This window comes from Coptis chinensis, chromosome 7, assembly GCF_015680905.1.
Source record: "Coptis chinensis isolate HL-2020 chromosome 7, ASM1568090v1, whole genome shotgun sequence".
Lineage (NCBI taxonomy): Eukaryota > Viridiplantae > Streptophyta > Magnoliopsida > Ranunculales > Ranunculaceae > Coptis > Coptis chinensis.
In genome coordinates this window covers 20,222,866-20,242,707 of record NC_141462.1, presented here as the reverse complement: position 1 = coordinate 20,242,707, position 19,842 = coordinate 20,222,866, and the positions used below count along the sequence as shown (strand labels likewise).

The following is a 19,842-nucleotide window of genomic DNA, read 5'->3' as shown; positions in this document are numbered from 1 at the left end:
TTACTCCTTCTACTGATCTTGCATTTCCTTTGCAAAATAATAATACATCATTTGCAAAGCATAAATGTGTGATTTGCAGCCGACTACATTTAGAGTGGTAATCTATCTTTTTTCCTTCCATGGCCTTCCTCATGAGCCCACCCCTAGCACCTCCATAACCAACACAAAGAGGTAAGGTGACATTGGGTCACCTTGTCTCAGTCCTTTTCTCCCTGCAAAGAGGTAAGGTGACATTGATATTATTTTAACCCATGTGGCCATATCATAATTTGATTTCGACAAATTTCAAAATCATTAATATTTCAACCCTATATTAGTATTTTTTATTTAAAAATAAAATAAAATAAAATATCTAGTGAAATTCTGACATTCCATTTGAAATCATGAACACTGATTGAAACCATTGACTACTTTAAAATTGATGCAAACATTAATAAAAAAAATTGATTATGCAAATTCACAGTTCCACACATAAAGAGACATGTTTATAATCCATTACATATTTTAATATGTCCCAATTGATAAGATAAATATTCATTGAGTTTAATATTGCCCTCCATACCATTTAACTCCACATATATTTACTATAGACTAATATACTCAAAGTTATTATATGGTTTGGTTTCGGTTTTCACTACAAACCAAAGGCCATAAACCAAAAACCGAACCTAACCCACCATAAATCAAACCAGAGTTACCAGGAACCGAAAAAACTGTCCGGTTTGGTTTTACGGTTCAGTTTTTGTTTTTTAACAGCCCTAAATGTAGACTACGGGCCGTACATGGATTTTGTCCGAACAGTGGGCTCCACATCATGTGCTTGACATCTCATCTATAACTGTTAAGGATTATTCATTATTGTAACAAAACGGCTACGGTTTATAACTTTATACTGGAACATGGTTTTATTTTTTGTAGTGGTTTTGATCATTTACGAGTGGTTATGGTATTTTCGTTTACGTTTTCTTGCGTCGGTTACGTGTTGAGATCTTATTGGAAAGGAAGTAACGTAGGGGAGTCACGTGTACTTCACGGGTTGATCTATTGAGCTACTGAGCTGTGAACCTGAATGTTCAAATTTTGGTCTTCCACACTTCCATTGAATCGGGTTGGCGGCAGCTACCAAGTGATTCAGCACTTTGTCTAACAAAAAGTACTCAGCATTTTCTTCCATTCAAAGTCTAGTCAAAGAAACAATATAAGAATTACAGGCAAAAGAATATATAGTTATTGTGGCGTGTTAGGAAGTGCCAAGAGTAATTCTTTTGCGCGACTAAATCCTAAGCTGGTCAAAATTGAATCAATGTGATGTTTCTAAGACAACAAGCGATCAGAAGCTAGCCCTGTCCGCATATTTTCTTTTGCTAAATAGGAATTGTATAAATATCAATCAATGTGAAGTATGACTGCAACAAAAACAAAAGGGATGATTCATGATTGTACATCTCTAAAATTACATTAGACAAAAGATAATTAAAATACGCATGTTTTGGTTCTCTATTCTTTGGACTAAATCATGGCAGCTCTTTTGCTGCGCCATTTACTGTAAATTCATCTAAAATGTCGTTTTTGAAACTGAAATTGCTTGGAAGTGTTGACGGAGGAATATTTAGGAAAACATTATTCTCTTCATATTCTTTGCAGTAAAATTGTAAACTACCTCTTATTCAAAAGCTCAAGTAATAAGCTCAAGTAGTCTGATTTACATGAATTGGTTATTTAGGGGCCATTTGTTTTTGCCTCTTATAATACCTTGACGTCTTATAACTTTTTATAAGATGTGGCCCAGTGATTTTAGACATTTTGTTTGTTTGTTTTTTGCCTCTTATAAGAGGCATTCTACTAAAAATGTCTTATAAGAGGCTCCAATTCTATAAGTACTAAAATTAGATCTACTTAAATTCTATAAGTCTTATAACTTGAAAAATAACTCAAACACCCCCCGTCCATATATCTCTAGCCTCATTTTTCTCTTCTTCCCTTTTCATTATCTTATTCTCCAAATAACTCCACTGCCCTAGCCACCACCGGCTACCACCACCACCACCACCATCACCAAACTATTAAAACCACCACCACCACCATCATCACCTCCACCACTACTACCACCGTACTATTTCACCACCACTATCACTACTACTGTGCTATTAAGACCAATATCATCACCTCCACTACCACCACCACCACCACCGTGCTATTAAAATCACCACCACTTCCACTACCACCACCACCACCACCATCATTACTACTGTGCTATTAAGACCAATATCATCACCTCCACTACTACCACCACCACCACCACCGTACTATTAAAACCAATATCATCACCTCCACTACTACCACTACCACCGTCAATTAAAATAGTTTCTTAAAATCGATATTTTAATTATCAAAATTGATTTGAAGCCGAAAATCAAAATATACGTTTGTTTCAAATTAATCTATTCAAGTTAAATGTGATGTAAAGTAGAGTTATATTTGTCAAATAATTATCTATAAGATGTAATGTATTTGTTTTTTCTATTTTTACAAGTGTTTATAAGAGAAACTTAAAATGAAAAACAAACCACCTTATAAGACCATCTTATAAGACCCTATTATAACACATGGTCTTATAAGACCCTTGTTTCGACCAGATATGATCAAAACATCAAGTGTTGATAAAAGAGACGAATAACGTAGAAAAGTAATTAGAAAAATGATGGTGATCGGGGGAATGATGAGACTGTACCTTGCGGTTGCCTACGTACCCAAATTATCAATGAGATCAAGTTTCAGGAACGTAGTTTTGAATGAAAAATAGTTTTGTATTTATATAGGTAGAGTAGAGAGTCCTTGTAGCTCAAGTAATCTTGTAGCTTGAGTAATTGTGATGATTTATAACTTTTCGGTGATAATTATCTCTTTGATAAGAAATGAATCTGGACATAAATCAATGTATATTAGTGGCAAGCCATGTGGCTAAGGTTCAACATTAAACACATGAGTTAATGGGCCTGTACATTAATCCATGGTATTAATGTTGATTAAACGAATAAAATGGAGATTCCTACCAATAGACGTTCGCTACGTAGGTGGGGTCGAAACAACCCTCTTATAACTTAATCCAAAAAAACAAATAGCCCCTTACAGTATAAACGATTTTTTTTTTGGTGAAGATATATTTTTATTATTTTATTGCTGCACCAAATGTGGAGTGCTAATTCCACGCCCGTCATTATATAATACAATACTTTCAAGAAAACGATCATGTGGGACAACCGGACAAGCCATCATTCAAAGTATGAGCTCGGAATGAAGTAAACTTAACATTCTCGATACATGGGACTCCCGTAATGCTTGAGAGGAGTTCGATGCAAGGTTGGACGCCATTTGAGCCGCGTAATTAGCCAACGCATCAGTCGCTTTATTTCCTTCACGGTATAGGTCCATATAATCTGGTGTGGTTGAAGGATGCTTTTGCCATTAAGAGTGATTCGATAATCAGGAGAGTAAATATGTCATTAACATGCTTAGGGAGACCCTAACTCCCTAAGTACCAACTTGGAACTTAAAAGTCTGAACTGTTAGACCTTTTCCCAAATCATGCAACGATTAGGCACCCTAGAGAATTGCTTTTAGAGATGCCAAATATCTTTTGGTATCTAGCTGTGATTTGCTTTTAATTTTGCCAAAGCTTGAAAAGTAAAAAAGATCATTTGATTGCTTGTTTATCAATGATATTTGCTTCGAAACCCCCCAACTTTCTGAGTGTCTTCTCTAAATTGCCCTAAAACGCAAAAGTTTTTCTGTTGAAAAACATATTCCGTGGGACTTAAAACTTAAAAGTCCTCAATTTTTCAAAAAGGGAAACTAAATTATTGAACTTCACCTAAGCACCAATGACTCATATGGTATATGGATACACTATAACCATATAGTACGTGTGGTTTTTGTCAAAAATGTGGCATTCGTGTATGTCACACTCAAAGGATTCTTCCCTTCTTTTCCTTAAAAAGGCAACTATTATTAGTCAAGGTTCTCTTCTTTTTTATTTCTAATAAGACCTGCCAAACCTTTGGATGCAAAACAACATTTTCCTAGTTAAATCCCAATCACGTACCACTTGCATATTAAGGAGATAAGCATCACAGAAACGTATTATTTTTCTTGAAGTTCAGAAGAATTCTTCAATTCAATTTGATGGCTTCCAAGGCAAATGTGGCACCTATTGTTAGCAAAATGTACTGCTCATCTTCGCAGGCAAATTTCATAGTCAGGAGAAGGCCTCATGTTGTCAATGGGGGAGGCTTTGTGGTTACAAATTACAGTCAGAATGTTGCTTTTAGAGTTGATGGTTGTGGTACACTTGGCGTCGAAGGAGAAGCGATTTTGAAGAATAGTGATGGAGAATCCTTGCTCGTCATTCGTCGCAAGGCACATTTCACTCCCTCCTCAATATATGTTTTATCACAAATTAATCTGCATATATGCACACACAATGTATACTGACAAGGCTGTTTTACGTGTTTGTCTGAACGTCGCCCATCGAAGGGTACGATGTCATCGTGAATACATACACGTACAAAACTCTATAAAACATGCCTAGATGTATATACACTTGTGCACTTGTATTCAGGTGTCCTCATTTTATTTACGAACTTTTATGTATGTTTTTTTTTGGCACTCAGGGTGGTCTTGTTCAAGCATTAAGCATCAATCGACAATGGAGAGGATACAAGATTAACTATGAAGGCGTAGAAAAACTGGTTTTCAGTTTAAAAGAGCCAGTGGTCTGCATTATAAAGAAAATTCCAATTAGGATCAAGGTTGAACCCGGCAAGAACAACTGGGATTTTGAAGTGAAGGGGTCTTTTCCTGATAGAGCTTGTACCATCATTGATTCAGAAGGAAATATTGTAGCTCAGGTAATCCCAACTATAGATTAGTTTGTGATTCGGAAGTCCTTATAGTAAAATCAATCATGTAGGAACCACATTTTAAGTTTCACATCCATTTTGCTTGTTATGATATTGTTAGAGAATATTATGTTCGATGCCCCCACGAAACCATATAGCTAATTTCTAATTAAATGGTGATCATCTATAAGATGAGGAGATCATCCATTGGAAAAAAAGTATTTTCGTTAACTACCATTCCGAAACTGAATGAAAATATTTAATATTCCGTAACTCCGTAAGTGATCTAATATGATTCTTACTTTTGGGATACTTCTTTTGTTAAATAAATGCAGGTCGGAGTAAAGAATGACTTAGAAGAAATGATATTATGCAAGGATCTATATCATGTGGTGGTGCAACCAGGATGTGACCAAGCCTTTGTGTTTGGAGTAATTGCCATTCTTGACAACATACATGGCGAAACTACCGTGTGCTGATTATAGAATGATCAAGAAGGAAATTAAGAGATAAGGCTCTTATCTTATTAAGTTAATCAAAAAGAATAAGAGAACTCTTTTCTCAATTAAAGGAACTCGAAAGGCTGTCTTTTCTGTCCAAGGACTTGTGTATCCATGAAAGTTGTGAATAGGAGAAGAAGGTTTTGGAGTTGTGTATTTAATCAAATTATTGTATGTTTCGATATGTATAAGTTATTTTTGTCTTTTATCACAGTAAAGCTGTGAAGGGTTGCATTTGTTATTGTAAATTCGGATAGAGTATTTGTGAAAATTCACTGGTATTTGTGATAAGTTTTTCTTCTTCTCAATATGTGATATGGTTCAGAATTCAGATCCCAGGAATTGTATTTGTGGCGGACTATATATACAGCTAGTCCAAATATCAATATTGTAACTTTGTAAAGTTGAACATTGATATATTATATATACTAGCAAGATGCATGCGATGTCAAACAAAACTTACCAAATAGTGTAAACATAATTTGGGTGAGCACATTTACAATTGACATATTGCCTGAGCAGACACACTGGCAGCCATTTAAAATTTGAATTGAATGGAACTCCATTCCTATTTGATTTCCAGACATATGTAAGCAATAAACTTTTAAGTATAGCTCCAAATCACATGTACTTTAAGCTTCTCATCCTAGCAAGTGCATGTTGCAAACGACAAAGATAAAATGTTAGTGCATCAAAAGAATCTATGTAACTTTATTCACTGAAATCAGTATCCAAACCTTAGGTAAATAGGTAATATGCAACCGCAGGTATTGAATTGGAAGAATGGGACATACCCTCTATAGTTGAGTCATTTGGTTTGTTAATCAATCATCCAAAATGGAGTTACAATGGCATATGCGGCACAACGGCATACTCAATCTACATAGGATATTACATCAATATAAGAATTAAAGTACACCAATAACAAAAAGAAGTAGGTCACTCTGACTTGTCCTCCACTATAATAGTTGATATGTTGTAACCATCTACTCGCAAGTAGCTACTCGCAGGTAGAGTGAAACGGGTGGGGAATCTATGGAAGTACGTTCTTCTTATGAGTGTTCATGCATTGGCGTTGGCTTGAAACTGGGTCCCAGATACGACCATAAACTTAGCAATTGTCAAAGGGAATGATTCTCGTATAGTAACTGCATTATGAAATGGAATGCATCATACTCACATATATGCACGAAATCATCAAGAATACAACCCATTGAATCCATTGATACTTCAATATTAATCGAGTATCTTAGGGATGAACTTAATTCAATTAGAAAATATTTCATTACTTATTTAAAGAGATTAAATTTCAGATTGTTATAGTTATCTAGAATTATAATTGGATAATCTTTTTATAATTCATTGAATTAGATATTTCCTATTCTAACATGGATATTTTAGGCGTTGGATTTATCGCCAATTTTCTCCAATAAGCACCACCAAATATAGTAATATACCATAATTGTTTTTTTTATTGTACATTATTCACGAAGATTATAGATGAAGATTAGTTAAGGGAGGTGAAAAACGATAAATACAAAAGAGTTAATTAAACGATATATATATAGAACAAAACAGTGTGTAAAGAACACATAAATTTACTCCAAAAATTTATAAGTTTTTTTGAGAAATATTCTTGACATAATCATATTGCTATACAGACATCAGTCCTAACCTCTTCCCCACCAAGGCATATTTTACCAGCTACCAACTTGGTTTATAACTGATTTAGTCTTTATTCTCATTCCAAATGACTAAAGAAGAAAAATATCAGAAAATTGAAACCGCCAAAGCAGTTCCAGAATGACCCCTATAATTCCATAAAGGATAGACTCTCATAGGGTTAAACCCTTTGGTTGCTTTACCAAAAAAAAAAGTCTCTTATAACTTGGATTCACTTTCTGTCATGTATATTGCAGCCTTTACTTCAGTGGGAAGGTTAATACTTAATAGCAACCCCTGCCCTAAGGAAAAACAAAATTTGGGCTAAACTTGAATTGGGTCTTGATAAAAACACCTTTACAAAATTCGCACCTAATTAGTGGAAGTTGTCATTCATTGATCTTGGCTCGAATAAACTCAATGGTTCACTTCCTGATAGTCTTTCCTCTTGTCTAGCACTGAGAGCTATTAATTTTGCTAGGAATAATCTCAACAGTCAAATTCCCGAAAGCTTCAAGAATTTGCAGTCCCTCTCTTACCTCTTGTTTTCTAACACCAGCATTCACAATATTTTAACTGCTCTTGCTGGTTTGCAGCAATGCGAGAAGCTAAAAACCCTTGTGCTCACCCAGAACTTCCAATCTGAAGTGATGCCAGCAGTTGAAGATCTACAGTTTGAGAACCTTACAACTCTTGTAATTGCATATTGTGGCCTAACCGGATCTATTTCACAGTGTGTGGCTAAGAAATTCTACCAAATTGTAGTTGTTGGATATATCGTTGAATCACTTGAGTGGAACCATTCCAAATTGGTTAGGCGGGATGCAATCCCTATTTTACTTGGATTTGTCGAACAATTCTCTTTCTGGAGAAATCCCAAGTAGCTTGACCAAATTAGAAAGCCTCATTGACCGTAACATCTCGTTGGAAGAACCATCTCCTGACATTCCATTTTTCCTTAGACAAAACCAGAGCAATGCTAGGGTGTTGCAGTATAATCAGATTTTGAGCTTCCCACCATCTTTGGATCTTAGCTATAACAACCTCACTGGACCTATTTGGCCAGAGTTTGGGAATCTAATTTGATTTTCAGCTTATACTTACGATTAATTTCTATGGATTCATTGTTGATTGTTAGATTGTACACTCTTACGCCAATTTAATTCTTTCTAAAAGTGGTAAAGAGCATGAGATATATATTGTCCTGGTTCTTGATCGTAGTAGTTAATATTCTTCACAATAGTACACAATACACAAATGATAATTTCATGAAAAGAAAAAGTACACATTACATATGATATGCTTAATGCCGTTAATGGTGATGAATCAATCAAAATGCATGGATGTTGGTGGAGTTGCATTGGTTCTTGTCCCATGGCGGCAGATCTTTGAATCATCAAGTATTAGCTTGCCTTTGTATCAATCAAAATCGAGCCTTTGCTAAGACCCTTTGACAAAATCAGTGTAGTCAAGGTCGAGGAAATCACCTTTTGCGTGTAGGATAAGCGATTGCAAAATAAATCATCACTTTGCCTTCAAATTTTTTTAGTAACTTTGATGTGTAAGCCATTTGGAAATACTATCCCTGCAGTCTTGACTACTTCTCCTCCCTTGATTTTAGTCCACCTGAAATAATTTCATAGTGTTAAATCGGTAATACATGTTAATGCATTATGCATGTCTTATCCACATACGCACAATTTTTTATTATTATAAAAATGGCTTGAATAATTATTACCTATATTTCGTTACCAATGAATGGAGAACAACAAACATTTTCAACTTTGCGAATTCTGCTCTAGCACATAATCTCATTCCTCCACCGAAAGCCATGAAACTCTTGCTACAAGTCCTTACATGACTGCAATCTTTAGGTGGAGCAAAATTGGGTGGATATACTATCTAGTAGTGGAACAAAAAAAGAATTGCTGGTATCAGAAAGGCAACCTCAGGAACCTGCAGTGTTGTACTCCTCACAGTCTCAGGGCTAACAAGTCCAAATGCTGAAAAAGGAGTGATTGCCCCCTCCTGCCCGATCTAGAACTGTTTTCAACAGATAAAAATTGAAGCATTCAAGTAAGTAAGAGTTGAATCAAGACAGGAGCAGATCTATTGGGGGGAAAAATTGACTAAAATATGCACTTTTCGGCAAATACACACGAACCATGACCTGCATATCTACAAAAATATAGAAAAAAGACTGTCAAATGGCAGGATTTCCAATAGAGCAAGATAATCAGTAATATTAACACTACTGAATGAATGGGTGCTTATGTTGGATACTAAATGATGGTTTTATTATTGTTATCTTTTTCATGTTGTACACATAGATTTTCTTAACCTATTTTGCATTTACTAATGAATATCTACTTACACCAAGCGAAAAAAAATAACAATAAGAAAGTTAAAATTAAATTAATATAAATCAGGAATGAATATACGCGAAAAATGTACTGAAAAAGAAAAGGTGTATGATTGCTGATAATAGTCTTTGCATTAAGCATTCACAAAATTTCTAACAACCCGAACTGAGTACACTACACCTGAAGTTTGCCAAAAATCAAATATAAAGAATACAGAATTTGGCCTTTCCAGTTATTTAAGACACAGCAGCAAGTCAACAATTTCAAGTGTTGAGTGCACGGTGCAAGTGTTGAGGATCTCTTAGTTTCACCTCCATACCAATCAAAACAGTTAATAACTTAATATTTTAAGACATTATAGACATCACCTTTGATGCTTAACATAGAGCAAATAACATGAAAACTCTTCAAGGTTTCTGAAGGACCCCAGCCTTTGCCTTTCTAAAAGATTTCTAATAACCGCACATTATGACGGAGAATGTTTTTTGGGACAATCTAACCAGAATTACAGCCTGGGCAACATCTTCGTTTCTTCCTGTTTATTTAGAAGACTGAGACATGGCAGCCCGTGTAACTAAATCAACACATCTGTAAGAACTATAAATATTCCTGCTTTTCATAATAGATTCTAACGGATGCTTGCCCAGTATGCAACACCAGCGCTGAGTCTGGGGAGGGTGGGATGTACGCAGCCTAACCCCTGCAGTTGGAGATGTTGCTACCATGACTCAATGCTGTGTCTGGGCCACAACGGGGATTGGTTTTTAGATTCTAATTATTAGCAACCATAATGAACTTGCTGCTCCAAAAATCACAGACTCAACTTCCACTTTTTCTTTTCTTCCTTATTTCTACATCTTACGTAATCGAGCTATGCGTATATTACTTCAACCATACACAATAAAATAGGGTACATACTACCAAACAAAGTCACGATCTAAATAAATAGATGAAAAAAAAGAGGACACTACTATAGCATCATATCACAAAGGATATCAGTCGGTACCACTGCACTCAAGTAGTCTCCTCTATAATGTCATTCATCTCAGAAATTGTTGGTGGGATCAAAATCACTTAAAGAACAAATCGCAGATGACAGAAGTTAACAAACTTTTAGAAAATAGGGTACATAATACTAAACAAAGCGATGACCAAAATAAAATAAATGAACAAACAAAAAATTAAAAAAAAAAAAAAAAAAAAAAAACAAACAGAGGGCACTACTGCATAATGAATCAAATCGCAAAGGATATCAGTCGGCACTACTATATTGAAGTAATCTCCTCTATAATGCCATTCAACTAAGGACACTGCCTGCAAGAGCCCATGAAAGTGGTTCAATTGGAGTCAACAAAACCCTAAACCTGTCACTAGTATTAATGCAAACAACAAATGATTTTTATATAGAGATGATAGAAGAATAGTGTCACCTTAAGATGCTTCAACCTTATACCGTCGTACTTGTCATCCTGAAGCCAGTTCACAGCGGATGTGACATGGCCTATAAAAATAGAAAAAGGATAAGCAAACATAAGATATAATAATAAGATGAAAGTGGATATTCAATTTTACCAACCGGATTCATCAAGTGGTTGAGGAGCCTCAATATGTAAAAGTTTTTAATCTTTTCCTGTTCTTCTTCGTTACCAAGTCCAGAGTTCATAAGAAGCACATCGTGCCCCCTAAAAAGTTAAGATAAGCTAAGAGTGATGTTCCTCAAGTAGCTGCAAATACAGTTGGTAAGCTAAAAGTAGAAACAACAGACAGACTCACATAGAGGTTGCCAAGATTCTTAGCTCTGGTACTGGGTTCCAGGCAACATAGTGGACAACTTCACCAACTTCCCAAATTCTAACACATCAACCAGTTTCAACCTCCCATACGCGTACAGTTCCATCACTCGAACCTTTAATCAGATTGGAGACGAACGTGTAATTTATGACATGGAAAACCAAATGAAGAGAAGAACTAAAGTAAAGCTTTCCTTACCAGAGGCTAGCCATTGGCCTGACACTCGAACGAAAATTGACATGACAGTGCCCTTATGACCTTTATATTCAAGATAGCATGTGGAATGATAAGGCTTTAGATCTTTCTTACTTGGTAACTTGGGCTTCAAAGATTCAGGATCAATGTTGATCTGGGCACAAACACGCCAAGTTAGCTATCATTGAATATATATTTCTTTATGTGGAAGAAAAGAAATTGGATATCACCTGCTTTATATAGATACATATGGAATAAGTCTATAGTTTCAGAAAATAAACCACACCAGACATTCACTTACACGTTTCTTCCGGGTTCTAGGACATAAGTACAAATCCAAACAACGATCAAAGGCTTCCTTGAGAGAATTAAGATAAGCTGGAACAGTTCTCAGAGACTCAAACCTAACACAAACAACATTGCCCAAAATGATTAAGAAGCCCACTATGAAAGAAGATACAAAACAAATCATACAAGCAGAGAGATGAGTTGCTTACCTTTTTGGGATAAACTTCAGATGATCCTCCTCATACAACAACTGATATTTATCAACCTCTTCTTGAGTAGGGATATATTCAAGTGAAGGATTGTAAGATCCTCATGACTTGAAAGAGAAAAGTTGTTAGTTTTAACTCGAAATTTTTGTTTAACAAAAGGAAGAAGGAATAAGAAGAAGATAATACCTAGTTATTCACTGTGTCCCTCACTTAGTAGCTTCAGATTAACTTGTAAGCCATACCTCACCATACCTGCTTCAGTCGAAAGGATATCAACCTCTTTAGTGTGTCCCAATCATTCCTGAACACAAAGAAAACCATCAGCAAAGCAATCGGCTTGCCAGAGACATCGATTCCATATTTAATGTCATTGGTTTTTGTAAAGAGAGAGATGAACAGAGAATTATAGGATGAGAAGGAGATAAAGAGAGGGGTCTTCCTCCATGACACTTTCTTCTCCGAGCTCTTCTCTAATTGTTTTTTGGCTACTTTTTTTTTGTTACACTCAGATTACACTAAATTTTTTGGTTATTTTTTTATTTCCTTTTGTGTTTTGTCTTACAGGGAAAAACCCAAAATTAAAAGAATGAGAGTACACTACAAAAAGAACGACTTTATCCGACTGACTATGGCTGTCGCGAAAGGTATTACTCGACAGCCAAGAACTGCCGCACGACCGTCGGAAAACACTCGGTCGGCATAGGCTTCCGACATTTATTAATGGTCAGAACAGGCCGTCGGGGTTGATGATCTATGCCGACGGTTATTCCCACTACTTTGGCCCGTCGGGTATTCCTGCTGTTAAAAACCGTCGAATATTGCCTGTTGTTACAAACTGTCAAATATTGACTGCTGTTAACAACTGTCGGCTATACCTGCTGTCACTAGCCGTCGGATAAGACAAGTGTTATATTGGTTATAATAATTTAGTACTAGAGAGTTAGTATCCGTCGGGTATTAGTTTTTTTGTTTTAAAAAAAATATTGGTTATAATAATTCTTTCAGGTATCCCAATCCCAACATTAAATTCTTTCCCCTCCAATTACATTCTTGCAGGTTCCCACTCAAATGCTACAAACGCCAATATATTCATAAAGAAACAATTAGAACAACAAAATGCTAAACTTAAAAGTACCTTGCTAAAAAACATTGAATAGTTTGTGACTTGCATGACTACAATAACATGATTGTTCAAAGGAGAAACAGGACTCCAAACCAAGATAGAAACAATATCGGGGCAAAATTTAAATTTAAGACCGAACAAGAAATGTAAGACTGAACAAACAGCCTAACCAAAAGGCTGAGAAGGATAAGCCTTTCCTCACTTCCATTTATACCAAAAAATATGGAAGCGTCTAATGTCAACTGTTAAGTGTAGAAACAATGAACAACGATGTATTTTAAGGACGATGAGTAGCCTAACCAAAAGATTTTCCCACCAAAGGATAACAACCCAACTCCAATTAATGTCAACTGTTAAGAACACGAAAACATAAATAAACAAATTAGGTTAAATATGTCAAAGGAGAACACGTACATCAGCAGAAAACTTCATTTGAGAATGAACAACTCACAATATTGTTTTCAGGTCTCTTCCAGTAGAATCCATGTAAGAAGAGAGGCAGTAGATTGCAGGCGGCAAGGATATAAATCATCAATGCATGCTTTCCCATCAACTCTGGAACAATAGTTGGTCGTCTATATCCCCACACATCAACCTATAAGAAGAACACAAAACAAGATTTTAGCTCTAGAGTGTTACAGTTTCAATATACGATACAACTGTAAACTAGTTATTGTACGTCTAAAAGTATATTGAACTATGAAACAAAATGCCAAACAAGATTTATGCAATGCATAACTAAGACACATAAGTTTGCAACGTGGAATTCAAATATCTAACTAGCACATAAATTCCAGTAAAGAAAATTCCAGCTGCACCGGTTGTAACACATGTGTAACTTGAACTGTGAAGGGCCTTGTTCACATGCATTCCTGTCACATTAAGTAGATTGGTTAGTTGAAGACTAGATTTATAGTTGTTCTTGTCAGACCAACAAATTCGAAGTTTTTATTTACTGCATGCAGCACTTCTCCACCAGTCCACAACCTCCATTCGGTTTGAAGATTCTGTTTGGAACCAGTGTAATAGTTCACGGTGGATAGGCATTAGTTGACACTGACCTCAGAAAATTCAAATAAAATAGAAATGAAAACAGAACGGCTTAAGTTAAGAAATTATACTAGCTTACCAGAAAAGTCTAAAATAAATCCCATGACTACATGACAGGAGGCGGGGATCATCCAGTACAATATTCTGTCTTTGTGTTCTTGCATGCAGTTCAGATTTAGATAAGACATCAAACTACAATTCTTTGTCAATGAAGAAATATTTAGTTGCACTAAGATGAATTACCTTGAAATGTACAATAACATGGCCATAATGTAACCCAATCATGCAGGTAACAACTGCCATCACCGAAATTTGCACAACATGGTAAATCAAATTTACTACACATACAACATAGTGAGAAGGATTCATCACATTTACTTTTTATGTAAACCTATGTTGGCATGAAAATGAAATTAATCCTGAAAATGCAAGAAAACCATAACAAACCTTAAGATTCCTTCAGGTTCAAAAGTAGACTGACACCAAGAAGGAGCACCTTATGGAAGTGGACCATAATTTGGTGACTTGATGGTACATTGCTGAAAAAGGGAAAAAATGGACGTAAAACATCTGACCAAGGAAAAATAGCATAGAGTAATCAAATTCTTCCATTATATTACTACAATCTTAACCTTTGTCCTAGAATATATAGCCTTTTTATATAGATGTTGAACTCCCAATAATGTATGATCTATCATTCCAATAGCATTGCAAGCAGGTCCAGTGTCTCCCCTTACTCCACATTTCACCTTCAGATGGAAATAAAAAATATGTACAACTCATTAGCTACAAATTTCAGATAGAAGGACCTGAAGTTCTGGAAATCAAGTTTAATATTAATACGAAGAGTGTTGAACCTACAGTGAAGGTCCTTGTTGCAATAGAAGTGCTTTCACTTGGAAGTTGGTATTCCCAATCAAGGACAAACAGACCATGCAATAGAGCCATGTGCACAACAGTAAGCACAAGGACCACCAACCTGAGAAAGAAAAGAGATGAGAAGGAACAAAATGACAAGTGATCAGGACCACAGGTTGAACCATTCAAAGTAACAATAATGAACGGTTTTCTACACATTGCTGCAATAATAAGAAAACAGAAGAGGAGGACTGCAAGATTCTGTCATACACAACTCTAGTATCCAAGACAAGAATCTATGAAATTCAAATTCTGATCTTAAAATGTAAAAAATAATGTTTCCATGGTTAATTATTTTCCTCAAAATATCATAACAAACTTTAATAGTTGTCAAGTAGCAAAGAAGAAAAAGGGCAACAAAGTGAAATAAGCAGAGAGTCTTCTCGTGATAAAAAACATAATCATAACCAAAGAGAACAATACTGTTAAAGCAATACATGTGAAACTTACCACTAAAATTGGTACTTTTTCAGCAATGACATTTCTGATTTAACGACATCACCACGCTTGAGCCAAATCTCACATAATGCATCCAACAAATATGCTATTGCGATTCTCTGAAGGAAACAAATGCTTGTTCATTAATATATTTCAAAGGAAACAACACACCATACACATTAACAATATGAATTCTTTTTATATGTAAGTCCTACTTGAATATCTACTAAACTGATGTTTACACAAAAGTGACAAGTTCGGAAACATAATCTTTCTACAAATCTCTTCACAGAAGCATGGACAATACCAACATTTCACAACTCACAAGATACTGACAGTTTGACATATCGATTCTTGTAGGAGTGTCAATGTCTTTTGAGTTTTTATTTAGTTATGCCCGTGTTACTCATTGTCTTATCATTATTGGCGTGTGATTAGTTGATGCCTATGTAATTTTAAAGATATAGGAATAATAATATATATCTCAAGGTAATAAAGTTGCTTGTAAATTTGCACTTCAGCAACAGCAAAAGCCTGAGGTGTCTAAAAGTGACCTTCGCAACATTGCGGTATGGAGCTTGATAGACCTCAATGAGAAGAAAACACTTGTAAGACTCAATTGCATTCATAGAAGCACTATGAGTGTGCCAACAAGGGAACCTGTTTGAAGGCAGAGATCTGAAAACATGAAAATGCAAGTTATGGAGGTTCAACAAGGACATGATAGATCCAATGCAATAATGGCCTTTGCACAAACAAGTTCTATCCTTGCGCGCACGAAGAAGATTTATTCACTTCATCTCCCAATATTATGGACCTAAAGCTAAGGCCCATGACTATTCCTCTAAAAATATGCTAAAGTACAGATCTTACATTCCTTTTTTATATTTATCTAGTCATTACTATTCTTGTATAGATTTTTCTATTGCCCTTTCTAGCACCATTTATGTTTATTTCAAAATATCAGCATAGATTCTAGCACCATTTATGTTTATTTCAAAATATCAGCATAGATTCGCACCAATTGAGTCATTATATTTATGGAGAACTATTTACCATTAGACTCATGATATTTATACTTATGGAGAACTAATTACCATTTATAGTAGTAAAACTTACTTCTGATCCATGTGCATGCCATTGCATGATCACTGAATATTAATGGGTACAAGGAGAAGACAAGCATGTACTGATTTACACGGGGATTTATGATTGTGGTACCTGGTGAATGAAGCACTCAAGAGTTGCCAATTTACCCATTACCAGTGCCATCTGGCCCAGGTAATCTGCAACGTTTTCTGATGCAATATATTCGCTCAGTATAATTAACAGCAGTAGCTGGTAGAGGGTATGAATATGGAACGCCTTGTTCTTCATTACGGGCTATCATTATTGTTCTGTAAGCACCATACACCAAAGGGCCGCTCCCGTCAATTCCCAAATCGGCTAGATTGCAAAAGACTATATTTCCTTTTGTTAAGTTTGGATTCATTTCGCTAGGAAGACAAAATCTATCAAATACATTAAAGGAAAATTGTCAAAAACCATTCGAGAAAACAAAAGTTGGTAATGAGAAAGTTATAGCTAATTACCCGTCTTGTACGACGGGGTAGAACTTTTCACTTGTAGGGAAAACATTAATTGCAGGCCCCTAATCGATACACGAAAAGTTCAAAGTTAGACAGTTGACATTAGGTAAAAGACATCCTCCATAACATATTATAAGTCATGCTAACATTGATAGGAAACTAAAGAAACTCTTACTGTAAGGGTTTTATTGTTCCCGAGTGTTATATTCGTTATGAACTTACGATCCGTGGTACTTGCTGCTATTGTCAGTATCCATGGTGCACCACTTTGTACAGTAACCGATAAGAATCCCCTATCTCCAACAGAAGCTGATGTGAGAATTCCATGTAACAAGCAGAAATCATAGAAGTAAGAAAAAGAATTACTTACATCTATAATAGAAGCCAAGGAACTTGCATATCGACAAGTGTGGGGCATTTCTTTTTATAAGAGTTTTGGGCATTAAACCAACAGGACGAGAAATAACAAAATAGCAGGAATCTACGCTGACCAGATAGGATGGGGATCAGCTTCTCATCCAAATCAATTTAAACAAATCAATCAACCACAATGAGAAACACAAATTCCAAACTAAACTAAATTTGTACATTAAATTCACTCTCCACTAATATCAATCTCTTATATAAAGCTAAGAAGTGATTTTATAAGTACCAATAGGGATATGACCAAGTGCTCAAGAACATCAACACCGTCTCTCGTCTGAACAGTGGTAGTTGAAATCAACTACAAAAATATTCATATTTATTAGAAAATAATTTTGTTAAACTATAATCACCAACAAAAAGTATATTCACCCTTACCCTAATGCCCTAACGCGTGCTAAGTTCCGTACTTTTCAAATCTAAAGATTTAAACTTAATGAAACAACCTAAAAAATCACTAAAACAAACGAAATCAAAATTTTATTTGGGAGAGAGAGTGAGAATGAGAGAGAGAGAGAGTGCACGTTACCTTTTTGGAGTGGGAAGGAGAGTTGAAACGGCAGCAAGTGTGAGGGAGAGACGAAAAATAGATTTTAGGAGTTCTTTTTCTTTTTCTTATTTTATTTTTCCAAATTAATTTAGTGGGAACGAAATTTGTTTGGCGCCTGATAATTGGGGAAAGGTACGCCGACAGTTGAAATTGGTTGGAAGATACCCAGCGGTTAGCAAATATTGCAAAATATTAAACAACAGTTGGGAAATTTCTTAAGTCCCTCGGAACTCACCAACGAGTGAAAACAGTCGCCCTATCCGAGGGTTAGTAACCCTCGTAACACCGTCGGCCACATCTAAGAATACTCAGAGAGTTTACCCGACAGACCTTCAGATTTGACCCGATAGACGAAATACGCAGGTAACTTCCCACAGACAGAAACTGTCAGCTATTCTTTATAGCGTCTGTCGGGTAAACTCGTTTTTTTGGTAGTGGTAGTAGTTTCATTGTGAGAAAAATAAATAAATAATGAGAAATAAAAGAGATGGGAGAGAAGGGTAAAGAATCGGTTCGTATTCTCTTATTAGACTTTTCCTTTTCTTAACCTCTTATTAAATAACCCAATTATTGCTAATTAAATGACATTTATAGTAAGGCGTACAATTGAGAATGGTGTGGATTTGGTTTTCTAATATACTGCCACATGAAAAGACTGATTGCTCCTATTTAAAGGTGTTAAGCAATATTTTTATTTAAGGACAATATCGGTACTAAAAATTTATAAAAGCATAAAAAGACAAAGTAGTCCTCTTTAATAAATATCTAGTCATCTGATTTTATTATTCATCAAGGGTATTATGCGTCATAAAAAGACCCGGATGAATTTAAGAGGCCACGATCATTATAGGCTATACTACTAGTAGAGATTGTTGTGAATTTTGTTTATATTACAATTTCTTTGCACTTTTGAATTATTTAAAGAGATCAATTTAAAGTTTGAAATGGAAGTAACTGTTCAAATATATTGAATTGATCTTAATCACAAATTTTAAAACAAATAAAATTGACAAAAATAAAAAGTTTTTTTTTTTTGGGCCAGGAGAATTGAGCGGGTGACCATTGGGGAGCAAACCAAGGTTGAACCGGCTATGCTGTGCCTCATCCTGTTAATAAACCAAATAATATTTGTAATAAATCTATGGACCAAAATATCACCGATATATCCGATATATCACCGATATATATTGGTATTTTGGTACACCGACATCAATATTTTTAATATATATCCACCGAATATAGAACCCTTTTTTTCCGATATATATCGGAATTTTCGATATAAAACTTTATATCACTGAGATAATCGATATATCTGATATTTACGATATATATCGTTTGACTTTTTGACTATTTTTTAATATAAATATGATATTTCCAATATATTTCGATATATTTATGATATTTATGATATTTTAAATAGTTTGGACTAATCACAAAAAAAATGGATATATTCGATACATATCGGTTTTTGGATACACCGATATATTAACCGATATCGATATTTTGGTTCTTGAATAAATCGAATCTTCCCAATGAGATTTGAGTTAATTTTTATGATCCATATTTTATTTTGTGTTCCCTCTTTATTTCATCGTCCAACTTATTGCGTATACATTTCATCATTGTAGTTCGTATACACGTTATTATGTAATCTCACATCTGACCTTACACCTGTCCTTAAAATTCACAAAAAAAAATCAAAATCCGAGATAGCCCATCTATATATATATATAAAAACTCGCGCACATTCTCTCTCCTCACCATATTGCTCCATTTTGCACTTCTAGCCATGTGATTGGCTCCTAAAAAATCGGATGGAATAATAATTAGTGACACCTCCCCAGA

The 19,842-nt window shown here is 35.2% G+C and overlaps 2 protein-coding genes, 1 long non-coding RNA gene and 1 pseudogene across 4 annotated transcripts; 1 reads left to right on the top strand and 3 right to left on the bottom strand.

Moving 5' to 3' along the window:
- Nucleotides 1-4,055: 4,055 nt before the first annotated feature.
- Nucleotides 4,056-5,689, top strand: LOC147486509 (LURP-one-like protein (DUF567)). The gene is made up of 3 exons (XM_086571763.1): nucleotides 4,056-4,416; nucleotides 4,671-4,907; nucleotides 5,234-5,689. The coding sequence occupies exons 1-3, from the start codon at nucleotides 4,183-4,185 to the stop codon at nucleotides 5,375-5,377; spliced, it is 615 nt and encodes a 204-aa protein (XP_086427889.1). The 5' UTR covers nucleotides 4,056-4,182; the 3' UTR covers nucleotides 5,378-5,689.
- A 2,906-nt stretch (nucleotides 5,690-8,595) lies between these two features.
- LOC147486508 (uncharacterized) lies at nucleotides 8,596-11,320 on the bottom strand. Its single transcript, XM_086573758.1, has 8 exons — nucleotides 11,229-11,320; nucleotides 10,996-11,105; nucleotides 10,854-10,924; nucleotides 10,636-10,737; nucleotides 9,225-9,230; nucleotides 9,008-9,097; nucleotides 8,799-8,962; nucleotides 8,596-8,686 (listed from the first exon to the last, which is right to left on the bottom strand). Exons 1-8 carry the CDS (start codon nucleotides 11,318-11,320, stop codon nucleotides 8,596-8,598), a joined length of 726 nt encoding a protein of 241 aa, XP_086429884.1.
- A 2,031-nt stretch (nucleotides 11,321-13,351) lies between these two features.
- LOC147486507 (uncharacterized) lies at nucleotides 13,352-16,565 on the bottom strand (annotated as a pseudogene). Its single transcript, XR_015202764.1, has 8 exons — nucleotides 16,555-16,565; nucleotides 15,448-15,570; nucleotides 14,943-15,058; nucleotides 14,712-14,839; nucleotides 14,527-14,618; nucleotides 14,159-14,389; nucleotides 13,810-13,901; nucleotides 13,352-13,624 (listed from the first exon to the last, which is right to left on the bottom strand). The product of XR_015202764.1 is annotated as an uncharacterized LOC147486507 (transcript).
- A 58-nt stretch (nucleotides 16,566-16,623) lies between these two features.
- LOC147486506 (uncharacterized) lies at nucleotides 16,624-17,347 on the bottom strand. Its single transcript, XR_015201452.1, has 3 exons — nucleotides 17,200-17,347; nucleotides 17,028-17,086; nucleotides 16,624-16,946 (listed from the first exon to the last, which is right to left on the bottom strand). It is a non-coding gene; the product is annotated as an uncharacterized LOC147486506 (long non-coding RNA).
- Between the last annotated feature and the right edge of the window lie 2,495 nt (nucleotides 17,348-19,842).